The 14,570-nt window shown below is 35.9% G+C and overlaps 1 protein-coding gene across 25 annotated transcripts in view; it reads right to left on the bottom strand.

Annotated features, from left to right (window-relative positions):
- The window catches only part of LOC105279165 (myosin-11), a 262,296-nt gene that overhangs the window by 121,195 nt on the left and 126,531 nt on the right, over nt 1-14,570 (bottom strand). For all 25 annotated transcript variants that reach the window (XR_003407559.1, XM_026975501.1, XM_026975505.1 and 22 more), the window contains one exon: nt 4,707-4,816. Coding sequence is in view for 24 of the 25 variants with exons in the window: in XM_026975501.1 (XP_026831302.1) it covers nt 4,707-4,816 (110 nt within the window). In the remaining variant the exon portion in view is untranslated. The remainder of the gene's footprint in view (nt 1-4,706; nt 4,817-14,570) is intronic.

Raw genomic sequence — 14,570 nt, forward strand, 5'->3', positions numbered from 1 at the left:
TATATCAGAATTAAGGTACTTTGAATTAGATTCAATACTCTTGACAAATTCAACTATCGACTTCTTTTTATTAATAATTGGTAAAGAAAAATTGCCACCCAATTGAAGTAAGCATTGAATCTCACTAGGTATTGTTGAAGAAGTTAAATTTATAAACCAATTCTTCTTTACGGTATTCAACGAGTTATTAGAATTATAAGACGAATAGGTGGATGGATTGATATTAATTTCAAACCCGATATCATTTTCATGATTTGTATTAATTGAAGACGTAGCTAAAGTGTTAATACTGTTGTGTCCGGGTACCCGGTATACGTGCCGGCTGCTGTCAGCTGAGCGCCGTCGGGTCGGCCGTCAAGAGAGAAGCGCGAGCCTTAGCGACGGGTTGCTAGGAAAATAATAAATAGCGAGGAAGAAGACAGATTAGATCTTGACGTTGATAAGATCAGACGTGTACCCCGAAAGCTCTGATAATTGTTCCGTTTATAATAAAGTTCCCATTTTGTAACTCTGTGATTTCATTTCCGTGTGCGCGTGTTCCGCGAGAATGCTTGAGTGCGTGTGAACAACACCGAGACGCAACAATACTAAGAAAAGGAACATGATAACTATAATGAATAGGTTTAATCATCGCATTCTTCTTCATCAAATGTTTCTTTGTTAACCAATCAAGTTTTTTCTCTAAATGATTCATTCAAACTTCATAGGAAGGGAGGGGGGCTAACTTCACGCGCGTATGCTTTTTTCCGTGTTATTAACTGTAACTGTGACTACCAAACGTCGGGACTGGACTACCAAACGTCAGTAAGCGACCACCAAACGAATGCTACCAGTTATAATTACTTACGTAGTCTGGAAAGTCAAATTTCATAGGAGGGGGGCCAACTTCACGCGCGTATGCTTTTTTTCCGTGTTATTAACTGTAACTGTGACTACCAAACGTCGGGACTGGACTACCAAACACTACCAAACGACCACCAATCGAATGGTGATAATCGTTACTGGATTTTCAGTAGTGGGGAGGGTCAACTTCACACAGCTCCCCGCGGAGGCTGAGAGACTCTTGACTACTGTATACAGCGCGATAAAGATAGCGGCTCCAGCAAGGTTCAAAGTAGGCAACTCGGTACGCGTCAGCAAATACAAGACGGTCTACGAGAAGGGTTACGTGCCAAACTGGACCACCGAGGTATTCAAGATCGTCAAAGTACAACGTACCAACCCCGTGACCTATCTGCTCGAGGACTATTGCGACAAACCGGTCGCCGGAGCGTTCTACGAGCACGAGTTGCATCGCGTGAGGTATCCGGACGTGTACCTCGTGGAGAAGGTGTTACGCAGGAGAGGTGACGAGGTCTACGTGAATTGGCTGGGATTCGATGGATCGCACAATTCGTGGATACACAAAGACAATGTCGTTTAATACTTTTATTACTATTACTATTAATATTAGTTTATACAGGGTGTATCTTAAAACGCGCCCACCAAGTACATAGTGTTATTCCTGAGGTGATTTTAAGACGAAAATCCTAATACCAAAATGTCGAGGCTATAATAGTTTTTAAATTGTAAGCATCTGTAGTTAGCGAATTAGACTGCCTAAAGTTGGCGCGCTCAGGCGCGGTACAACGCAAAGTGCTAAAGGCGAGAACTGACTGTTGCCCCTCTTGTGTAATTTCGATATGCGAAGATAAGATTGTTTTTGATAATGTTTTCATGCACTAAAAATTGTATTCCTTCTGCAAATATGTAAACTATTAAACAATAGAAAAGATTCCTTTCTTTATAAAAACAATTATCTTTATTCATAGTATTGAAGAAAATTTTATGGTAAGCTGTTTTATTTTTTAATAGCATAAAAGATACTTTCTCTAAAACTCGTAAAAACTAATTGTCTAAAACAAATTACTATTTTTCTTAATAAATTAAAAATATGTCGACACAATAATAATTCCGAATTTCTATTATGTCCCGACATAATTTTAATTCAATTATAAGAACTAATTCCTTTTAGAAAACCATGTTAATTCTTAGTTAATTTTTCATGATATAAAAGATACGTTTTCTAATGTGAAACTCTTATAACATGGTTTTCTAAAAGGAATTAGTTCTTATAATTGAATTAAAATTATGTCGGGACATAATAGAAATTCGGAATTATTATTGTGTCGACATATTTTTAATTTATTAAGAAAAATAGTAATTTGTTTTAGACAATTAGTTTTTACGAGTTTTAGAGAAAGTATCTTTTATGCTATTAAAAAATAAAACAGCTTACCATAAAATTTTCTTCAATACTATGAATAAAGATAATTGTTTTTATAAAGAAAGGAATCTTTTCTATTGTTTAATAGTTTACATATTTACAGAAGGAATACAATTTTTAGTGCATGAAAACATTATCAAAAACAAGCTTATCTTCGCATATCGAAATTACACAAGAGGGGCAACAGTCAGTTCTCGCCTTTAGCACTTTGCGTTGTACCGCGCCTGAGCGCGCCAACTTTAGGCAGTCTAATTCGCTAACTACAGATGCTTACAATTTAAAAACTATTATAGCCTCGACATTTTGGTATTAGGATTTTCGTCTTAAAATCACCTCAGGAATAACACTATGTACTTGGTGGGCGCGTTTTAAGATACACCCATGTATAACTTTTATTTTATTATTATTTTTACTACTTTTATTACTATTACTATTATCTACTTATTGCATTATATTAAGTCTATTATATTATATTTATTATTTACTATATTACATCTTTTTACTATATTATATCTAGTTTTTTACTCAATATTTTATATTATGTATTCTTATCGTTTACGTATATTAAATATTCTTATTAAGTATCTTCTTATCTTCCACTCCTCCTACATTCCCGCATACTAAGACATAAAAAACAAATATATATTTATTAGTTAGTTATATAGTTATTTATTAGTTAGTGCATTACATCACAAGTAGATCTTTTTTTCTTTCATCTTAGTTTGAAATTTACGTGGCATTATTATAGCAGGAGAACTCACAGCTCTAAACGAAACCCTTCTTCTCTCCCTCTCTTCCACCTTCTCTTCCCCTTCTCCGCAGCGTGGTCTTCGCACAAGCGGCTGCTCCTGACCCCTTCTGTAACATACGAAATAAATAGCTATTAAAACATTGAAGGTTTTGATGTAATATACATTTTTTTATTTACTATTACATACCTTTTTGATCCGAGCACTTGCACGTCTTTTGTTCGCATACTTTGCAACATCGTACCATATTATGAATTCTACAGTTCTCCACCTCAAAATCGTGTATGTTGAAGGGGATACCTGTATAGTTGCTGTACTCATCGTAGTACTGCTTAAGCGATATCTCCTTCACTATTCTTTTACGACCGCAACAATCACAATACCGCATAGCTATATCATTGTGACTGGCTATCACTTCGATATACCTCCCGAAACCCGCAGGAATCTCAACATGTTCAACACTGTTGCTACGCTTGATCTTTTCAATAATTTCCGTCGCGTAGTAACTAGCAGCAGTTTCAACAGTGTTGCGCAGTACGAATTCTTTACTATCCTCTCTCTTACACTCTTCAAGTAGTTGTCTGTATAATTTCTTTTTTCTATGATGAGACCACTCATAGACAGGCTTCTGCCGAAAAATGGCACTTTGTCTCATGCATCGTTCACCGGTTCCACGTATTCCGAGTTCTCGATCTCATAGGAACTGTACCAGTGATACAAACTCGATACGTATTGCAAACTCGCGAACTGGTTACACCTTTCTCGCGAGCCATCGAGAACAATGTTGATATCTAGTTCCATTTCTGCGTCCTCGTAAAGCTGTTCCATACGTTCTTCGAACTCATTGTCGAATTGCATTTTGATTTTCACTCTCTAACACTTTTCGGAGAAGACTCGAGAACTTTACTTGACAACTTAGCACTCGCAACCAACTGTGGTGCTACACGTTTTCAGCCTGATTATATGACATCTTCGTCTCTTTCCAACCTGTAGCCGAATATCAGTATCAACCCTTGAGATATGAATGTATCGCTTCTATAAACCAATCTCATGGTTCCTAGAAATATGTTGACATAACCGAGTCTTTGATTGTAGCCGGGTACCGGCGCTCGAAGAATCACGTAACTAGATTTTTTTATCTGTAAAACAACCCCACGTCTTTGTCGCTTTGATAGCAGCCGCATATCGGCGCTAGAATACAATACCATGGTTCCTAGACATATGTTTACATAAACGTCTCTTTGACTGGTACCGGTGCCCGAAGACCCACGTGCCCCCCCCCCCCCCCGGAGAAAACCCCCCTCGGAGCTCCCGAATTAGAACCGGATTAGAAAAGTTGTTTTTCTATAATTACATTGTTTTTAGAAAGTGTGATACGTTTTATGTACTTGGCGTAAATATTTTTTCTTTTTTTAAAAAAGTTTATGTAGTTGATTACATTCGAACGCGCAGTAGCGAATAGGACTCAGATTAACTATTTATAGTTGTATAGTTAACTATTTAGTTTCATAGTTTCATAAATAAAATGAAAACTATACAATCACAAAAATCTTAAATTTGTGATTACATAGCCATTATTCTTGTGGAAAAGGAAAAAAAATTTTATAAGACTTCAGTGAAGCAGTATTGTATGAGATAATAGTCTGACTGCACATTCCATTAATAAACATAGTCTTCCTTATTTATCTTACCTTCAGTTTGTTCCGTCTTCAATTCATCTTCACTTTCACTAGATTCTTCGTAGGGTATACCATTAAGAGATTCATCCGCCACGCCAATATCCATACCTTTAGCTTGAAACCTAAATAAACAAATATGCACATAGTGATTACAAATGTTCAACTCATATGGTTATTAATCAATAAGTTGTGCTTGGTACAAATACGTGTTTGATAAATTTTTTCTTGTCTCCAAAGTACCTTTCAACAAGTAACACATACAGGATGTCTCATAACTCTGTTACCGTCGGTTAATGGCGTATAGTTTTGACTTAGCTCACAAGAAAACCCTTCCAAGTGTAAATCTCATAATAATACCAAACCTATACAGCTCTATTATTTGGGTCACCAAAAAGTGAAATTCATCATTCATAAGCCCTATCTTTGCGATATATGCAGGACATAAGTACAAAAAGATATCGAATAGGTAAATCTTTAGAATTACGGATCCCGTTCCATTCACCTTGGCTTTGACCTGTCATGATATGTTGTCAAGGATATCCTTCGAGTGACCTTTAGAAGTTTTAGCCGTCACTCGTTGTTTATTAAACAGTTTAACTTTTTAATAAACTTTTATTGAAACAAAACGTTTTTATATTGCACGAATTTCTAGCTGTCTACGCGAAGGAATTACGGGTTGAGTTAGGTTAGGTTAGGTTAGGTTTCTTGCGGCCCCTCACCCGCCCACACTTCCAACGTTCACGACAGATGTTTTATAGATTTGCAGATTCCAGTGTTTTATGCTGTGGGTGGGGTCCCTCCCTGTATCCCCTCACCGCAAGAAATCTAACCTAACCTAACTCAACTCGTAATTCCTCCTTTCATGTAGACAGCTAGAAATTCGTGCTATATAAAAACGGTTTTTGTTAATAACTTTTTAATAAATAATGAGCGATGGCTAAAACCTGAAGGTCACTTGGGAGGATGTCTTTGACAACATAAGTCAAGGTGATTGGAGTAGGGTTCGTTCTTATTCTAAAGATTTACATATTTAATATTTTTTGTATTTATATCGCAAAGATGGGACTTATGAATTTCACTTTTTGGTGACCCAAATAACACATCTGTATAGGTTTGGTATTATTATGAGATTTCCACTTCCTTGGGGAGATTTCCTTGTCAGTCCTGACCATTTTGCGATTTCCGCAATACTAACTGAGTTATTAACAATTGATATTAATGTATGAGAGCACATCTCGTGCAGCGACGCCGTCGGTAGGAGAAGAAGCGTGTTTTGCGGTGGGGATGGAGTGGGAATGATTTCGCGAATCGTCGCACGCTTTCTGGCATTACTGCCTCCATGTGTCCTCACTGTGCTCTACTACCGACGGCTTCGCTGCACGAACCGCGCTCTCATACGTTAATATCAATCATTAATAACTCGGTTATTATTGCAAAAATCGCAAAATGGTACAGGACTTTTCGACTCAGCTAAATCCAAACTATACGCCATTAACCGGCGGTAACAGAGTTACGAGACACCCTGTATAATCTATACAGGGTGTTTCCTAAGTAAGTAGACAAACTTAAGGAGGATATTCCTTGGCTTATTTTAAGAAGAAAAGGTCATATAAACATATGTCCTAAACTGCTTTGTTTTCCAAAAAAAAGTACATCACTGTTTTCGTTCACTTTTCGTTTATTATAGAATAGTTTGTGTTATTGCAAATGAAATAAATGAAAAACAATAGTAACCAAAAAGAAAAATTATAACGAAAAAGAAAATAGTAACTAAAAAGAAAAATAATAACATCACAGTAACTGCTGAAAATGTCCACCTGCAGCCATGATACACGCCTCAACTCTCCTTTCCATTGATTGACGTACACGCTCAAAAATAAAAAAGCAGTTTAGGACATATGTTTATATGACCTTTTCTTCTTAAAATAAGCCAAGGAATATCCTCCTTAAGTTTGTCTACTTACTTAGGAAACACCCTGTATACTAATATATATTTTTATTTGGTAAATCTACCGATTAGCGTACCCACCTCCTATCACCTTGTCTTTGACATATATTATAGAGGTCACCCACCTGAGTTGACCTTCAAAAGGTTTTAGCCGTCGGTCGTTGTTTACTAAAAAGTTATTAACGAAAGAAGTTTAATGATTTTGTACGAATTTTCAGCTGTCCACGACAAGCAAAAAGGTAAACCTGAAGAAAAGGGGAGCCATCTCCGATGACCTTGACCTTGACATATATTATAGAGAACACATTCCTGAGTGACCTTCAAAAGGTTTTAGCCGGCGCTCGTTATGTATTAAAAAGTTATTAACATAAAAAGTTTAATGATTTTGCACGAATTTTTCACTGTCCACGCGAAGCAAGGACTTGAGTTTGACATATATTACAAAGGCCACCTTCCCGAACAACCCACACTAGGTTTCACCCATCGCTCGTTGTTTGTTAAAAAGTTATTAACAAAAGAAGTTTCGAAAATGTAGTAGTTATTTTGAATATTCAAAGACATAAACGACGAATATGTATATGAACGAAGGAAAGAAAGTCATTTAAAGCAGTGAATCGTTAATATTTAGAATAGTTTGTTTTACTATAAGTATTTACAAAGTATTCTCTGCTTTAACCTACCTATTGTATTAGATTATCGTAATTGTATGTTAAATTTAAGAATTCGTGTAAATGCATTATTATTATATTTTCACGTAATAGAGTATATTACTACAGAATGTATATCTCAAAGATTTGTAGCAGACTGCGTAACGAAAGTGACTGACTACGAATACAAGAAGAGTTAGGTTAGATTTTTTGAAAGTGGAGCCACCTCGCAGGGAGGGCGGAACCCATTGTATTTACGCATGTACTTAGCAAAATAAAAAACAGGGGATGAGTTGGGTTAGGTTAGGTTAGATTTTTTGGAAGTGGAACCACCTCGCAGGGGGGGACGGAACCCACTGTATTTACGCATGTACTTTGCAAAATAAAAAAACGGGATAGGTTAGGTTAGGTTAGATTTTTGGAAGTGGAGCCCCCCGCAGCATGCGTACATGCTGCCTCGCTTGCTGAAAACACATGCAAAACTATTAAACTTCTTTTGTTAATAACTTTTTAATAAACAACGAGCGCCGGCTAAAATCTTTTGAAAGTCAATCAAAAGGGTCACCGTTATAACATATGTCAAGGTCAAGGTCATTGGAGATGGCTCCCCTTTTCTTCAGGTTTACCAGCAAAAAGTTATATTTTTCGAAACTGGAACCCCGGACACATATGCTCGGTTTCAGCCCGCTTCGCGGGAAGGCAGGGGGCAGGGGCTTCGCTCCTCCCGCCAGAACCAGTGTAACAGATTTTGATCACCTGGTACACGGCACGGATCCCGGCGGGGGGGAAGCCCCTGCCCCCCGCCCTCCCGCAAAGAGGGCTGAAAACGAGCGTATGTGTCCGAGGCTCCAGTTTCGGAAAATATAACCTAACCAGGTTAGGTTAGGTTAGATTAGGTTAGGTTAAAGCAGAGAATACTTTGTATTTAACTGTTTATGCTTTTGGTTAAAGTGAAGAATACTTTGTACTTATATTAAAAGAAACTATTCTATATATTAACGATTCACTGCTTTAAATGACTTTCCTTCCTTCGTTCATATACATATTCGTCGTTTATATCTTTCAATATTCAAAATAACTACTATATTTGCAAAATTTCTTTCGTTAATAACTTTTTTATAAACAACGATCGACGACTAAAATCTAGTGCGGGTTATTCGGGAAGGTAACCTTTGTAATATATGTCAATATTATGTTCTTGGTTCGCGTAGACAGCTGAATATTCGTGCAAAATCATTAAACTTCTTTTGTTAATAACTTTTTATTAAACAACGACCAACGGTTAAAACTTGCACAATGATACTCAGAGAGGTGACCTCTATAATATATGTCAAGGACAAGATGATAGGAGGTAGGTACGCTAATCGGTAGATTTACCTTTTATTTATTTATTTATTTAAAGAGAAAAGTAGTTGCTCCTAATTCTTGTTATTATATTTGAATATTTCGATGAACGTGCACGTTGATTATTATCGATCCAACGAGTAAACCATGTCATGATACATCAAGGCTCTTACATTTACCAAGCGAATTTTTGCACCGCATTGTACATTTCGCGCGCGACTGCAAGACATCATTTTAGCCTGTGCCTGTACTAACGTTCATGAGATGATAGAACGGATCGAATAATCCTATTCACTTAATACCTTAAATTTTATGTGATTATGTGGAAAATAGTACAGGACTTTTTTACTCAACTCAATCTAGTGAAGTATATCACCTCACAAGCGTACCTCCATTATTGGACACCGTGTATATTTATATTTTTCAAATGAGAATTAAAGTTCATTGTTGACAAAGCTAAAATTCCGCGCATTCAGGCTCGAAATGTTTCCATTTAAAGCTATTATAGTATACTATATATACTTATTTGTGTACAATTTAAACATGTATTACAATTACACTGATTTCTTGCCCCCCCCCCTCTCTCTCTCTCTCGGTGAGTTAGCTTAGACATATGTTTGGTTGCTCTGTGCATTTGAATTGTTTTTCTGCCGTTTGCTGCCCTGCGGGGCCTTTCTTTTGCAGTCACTGGTCAAAGCAATTTAGCATTGACAGGACCTGATACTTCACGGAGGGCTGAGCAAGGTGGATGGTGTAGGAAACTGTTGTAAGTCATCGTGACTATGTTTGAAGGATGAGACTATGAGATTCGCCATGTTGGATGTGTCTACTGGATTGTCATCGTGTAAAGAGGAAAACAAGTCGGTTCGGAGAGATAAACACTGACGGAGATTTGAGGTGTCGGTAAAATAGGGAGTTATGGATCGCAAGATCCAAGGTCCTGTAACGTGCAAGCAATGCAGAAAAGAAATTAAAACTGAGGCGTGCAAATGTGTAAATTGTGATAGGTTTTTCCATCATAGTAGTTGTAAACTGCATAAAATATATAATACAGTAAATGAACTGGTTCCATGTGATGGTAGAGTGGAAAGATTCACAATATGCCGCGAAGTTGGTAATGAGATGGGAGAAAGCAGTAAAGGAAATAAACCGGATGTAAATGGAGGAATCTGCAATGAAAAAAATACAACAGTGACAAGTAAAGGAGCAGAGAACAAAATTGATGTTATTTATAGGTTAATGAAGGAGGTGAAAGGTGAAATGATAAGTAAAGAATTAATTAGAAGGATTATTGTACAAACTGTTAATGAGGAAATGGAGAAATTAAGAAAGGAGATGGAATGCAGGTGGATTGCAATGTTTGATGAAAGGATAAACGCAGTGATGGAGAGTAAAATGCAAGATGGATCGCCGATTGAAGGAGAGCAGTCTGACTATAGGAGGAAGACTTATAGTGGAGCGGTGAAGAGGGAGTCAGTAACAATTATTAGGCCTAAGGAAGATAAAGATAAGTCTAGTAATTTGACAAAAAAGGAAATAAAGAACAAAATTGACATTGCGAAATTAGGTGTAGGTATTACAAAGGTAAAAAAGGTAGCGAATGGAGCGCTTGTCGTAGGGTGTGAGGATAAACAGCAGGCGGATAAATTAAAGGAGTGAGTTTCGAGAGAATAGGGGAAAAATATCAAGTACAAGCGCTGAAAGCGAGATCTCTGAAAATACGAATTTCGGATGTAGATAAGGAGAACTGTGAAAATGAAGAGGATTTCTGGGAGATAATAAGGGTTCAAAATGGACTGAGGAGTGATAGCATAGAGGGAAGGATATTACACAGATCGAGCGATACAAAACAAAAAGGATCATCAATAATTGCAGAAGTAAATGGTGGAACAAGGGAAAAATTGTTACAGTTAGGAAGTCTCAGAATTGGATGGAAAATTTGTAGAGTACGGGAGTATGTAAGTGTGTTGCGATGCTTTAAATGTTGCGGATATTACCATGTTGCAAAAACTTGTACGAAGGATGAAGTGTGCGGAAAATGTGCTGAACAGCATCTGACAAAAACCTGTTCAAATAAAGTAGTAAAGTGCGTAAATTGTATTGACAAGAGTAGGAAATTTAAAATTAAAGATTTGAAAGTGGACCATACAGCGTATGATAGGGAATGTCCATATTACAAAAAAGAGTTGGGAAAACAGAAAAATAGAATAGAGAGCCCAATTTAGCAATCAATAGAAACGAATAGAGTAAAAAGTAATTTAATATGTTTAAATGTGCAGGGATTTCTGAAACACAAAGATCAAATTGAAAATGTGCTGATGAAAAAATTTAGAGTAGCTATAGCAGGATTCACTGAAACGCATATAACTGGGTAGATGGAAGATCATGAGTTGTATATTGAGGGATATAATTGTGTGCGATGTGACTCAGATAGCAATAGAACAGGGAGAGTGTTATTATATATAGACAAGAGATTTAAATTTAAAATAGTATCGATTGTTGTGATAGGAATTGATGGACAATTACAATAAGGGTAAAAGAATCGAATTATAAAGGTTTAATTATGTTGGTTTATCACTCACCAAGTGGTAGTGATGCGAAATTTCTGGATTATCTGGAGGAAAAGTTTGTGTTGGAGGTATTATATGATAATATTACTATATTAGGGGATTTTAATATCGATATGAAGAGAAATAACCATGTACAAGATAGATTAAGTAGGATTATGAACTTATTAGGATTGAAACAGTTAGTTGAGGAACCGACAAGAATCGGGCTAACGTCAGAGACATTGATTGATCTGTTTTATTCAAATGTTGAGATGAAAGTGGAGGTATGCTATACGCCGAGAATATCAGACCATTCATCCTTGGTAATGGATTGGGAAAATGAAAAAATAGAAAAAGGAAATAAGAAGATCGGATATAGGGATTACAAGAGAATGAATGTGGAGGTTTTTAAAGAAATAATAAACGTGAATGTAAATGGCGCAGTTGAAAACGATAATGTTAATGAATTCGCGAATAGAGTGGTGCGTGAAGTAGTTAGGAGTCTAGATTCGGTTGTACCTAAAAAGGAAATATTTATTAGGAAAATGCAGCGAAGTAAACAGTGGTTTTCGCAGAATATAAATAGATTAATGAATCAAAGGGATGAGGTATACAAGTTAGCTATGAGTAGTAAAAATAGGGAAGATTGGGAAACTTTTAGATTGTTGAGGAAAACAAAACGGTTGATAAATGTAGGCAAGCAAAAAGAAAACACTTGGAAAACAAATTAAACAAAAATAAGGGAGATCCGAAAAAAATGTGGAGGGTTTTAAAGGAAATTGTGAAAGGTAAACCAGTAGATAAGGAATACAATGAAATCCAAATTGGGAACAGATTGTTTAACAACAGAGAGGTAATGGCGGATAATATTAACTACAGATAGTATAAGGATAGTATACTTTACAGATAGTATAAGGCAGATAAGAAGTGGTATTAAAGTAGAATGTTGGATGGATGAGAATAGATACACTGATTGTTCGTTTTATTCATTTAAAAGAATAGAAGAAGAATCGTTGGTTAACGCAGTTATGAAATTAAGAAATAAATCAGGAACTGAGGAGGGAATTACAGTGGAAATAATGAAGTATGTTATGGAAGTAGCGAGTAAGAAAGTATGTAATTTATTGAATAGATCGCTAGAGGAAGGGGTATTCCCGGAGAAGTGTAAAGAGGCTATTGTGGTACCTATACCGAAGGTTGCAAAGACGATAAAAGTGGAAGAGTTTAGACCGATAAACAAATTACCTGTGTATGAAAAAATACTAGAGTTAATGGTGCAAAAACAGCTCGTAGGGTACTTGGAAGAAAATGAATTACTACAGGAAAGGCAATCGGGATTTAAGGCAAAGCATTCGTGTGAAACAGCACTTCAGTGTATGCTGACAGCCTGGAAAAGGAAAATTGGAGAGGGTAAAATGGTGGGAGTGGTGTTTCTGGACTTGAAGAGAGCGTTTGAAGTTGTGGATAGAGAAATATTGTTAAAAAAACTACAGTGGTATGGTGTGGGAGGTACGGTATTAAAATGTGTTAAGGAGTATTTATTAGGAAGAATGCAAAGAGTAAAGTTTAACGGAATATTATCTAATTCAATTGAAGTGGATTTGGGAGTTCCGCAAGGTACGGTGTTGGGACCATTGCTGTTTCTAATATATATAAATGATATTACAGAGGTAATAAGTGACAATAGTGAAATAAAACTATTTGCGGATGATGCTATTATATGTACGGCGGGGTACTCTAGCATTGAAATTAATAATCAATTGAACGAAGAAATGTCCAGAGTAGAGGAATGGTTGAATATAAATAGATTGGTATTAAATGTAAATAAAACTAAAGTCATGTTAATTAGAGAGAAGAGGAATAAGGTAGTAGACGAAAATATAAAAATAAATATACAGAATACAATGCTTGAAGTTGTGAGTGAAATAAAATATTTAGGTGTGATAATAGACAAAAATCTAAATTTCTCAAGTCATATAAACTATGTTAGTAGGAAGATTGGAACGAAGTTGGGGGTTCTGCGAAGAGTTGGTGAGGACTTGTCATCAATAATGAGATGTACGGTATATAAGACGATCGTTGCGCCTGTGTTAGAGTATTGTGCGTCAATATTGTTAGGAGCAAGTAAAACAAATATGCAACACCTTCAAAAACTGCAAAATCAGGGTATGCGATTCATACTTACAAGCAACACTACCCAAGTGCTACACGCCGATTTTGATAAGCTTTGAATATGTTGTTGTCTAGGTCAAGATATGAGACACGTATTTTTTTATACGGGCCCGTATCGCTATTAAGGGGATGAAACACCCTCTTGAAAAAAATCGGTTTTTATATTTCTTAGCGAATACCGTGGAAACAATAAAAAATATAAAAAAAAGTTTCAAGTAAAAGTTTTATGGCTTCTAATTTACTTCATAACAGTGCAATTAGATTTTTCGAAAATGTCATATTTTTCGAAATCTCTAACAAGAGACAACAACAAGAGACAACAACAAGAGACAGTAACAAGAGAGTACGAATTAGCGATATGCTAGAGGCACTGTATTTTATGTCAGTCAATGAGAGAGTACAATTTAATGTTTGTATTGTAGTATATAGGATGATAAATGGTATGTGTCCTAGGTACTTGAGTAGACTGATTGAAGTGGTTGAGGGGACAGTTCATACGAGACAGACGTTGAATATTTATATTAAGAGGTGTAAAACAAGCGAAGAACACAAAATGTTGCTATTTGAGGGCTTCAGAATGTATAATAATCTGCCGAAGGAGATAAAAAGCGTGCGAACATTGCGGAATTTCAAAAGATTTTTATCCCTACAAAACCCTTTTTAAAAAAAGAAAATATATTTACGCCAAGTACGATCGCATTGGACATGTCTTACAAAATTCTTATAAACTTGAGTAACAGTATCTTGATTTGTACTGTATTTTGTATGGTGAGCTATTGCATCGTAATACAACCCGGGCACGCCAAGTTTTTTGCTTCACTATGATTCCGTTGATCATTTGAGTCAGTTTAAGCCCGTTTTATGTGACTTAGAATTTGCGTGAAGAGACAATGGATGCGTTAAGCTTGTGTTGCATATACTTTTGAATGTATACAACTTATTTCATATATTTTTTGGATTAATTGTGAATGCATCTTGTATATAATTTTTGGATATTGCACTGACAACATCCATTTTTAAACAAATACTAGATAAATTGCATTGATTTCATATCCATTTGTGAACAATTCACTTTTCAATAAATAATGATATACTTGGCTAATTGCATTGATTTCATGTATATTTTTGAAGAAATACATTTTCATAATACACTTTTTTAGAAAGGTTGTTTTTTTATAATTACACTGTTTTTAAAAAGTTCGATACGTTTTATGTA

This window comes from Ooceraea biroi, chromosome 2 (assembly GCF_003672135.1).
Source record: "Ooceraea biroi isolate clonal line C1 chromosome 2, Obir_v5.4, whole genome shotgun sequence".
NCBI classification, from domain to species: domain Eukaryota; kingdom Metazoa; phylum Arthropoda; class Insecta; order Hymenoptera; family Formicidae; genus Ooceraea; species Ooceraea biroi.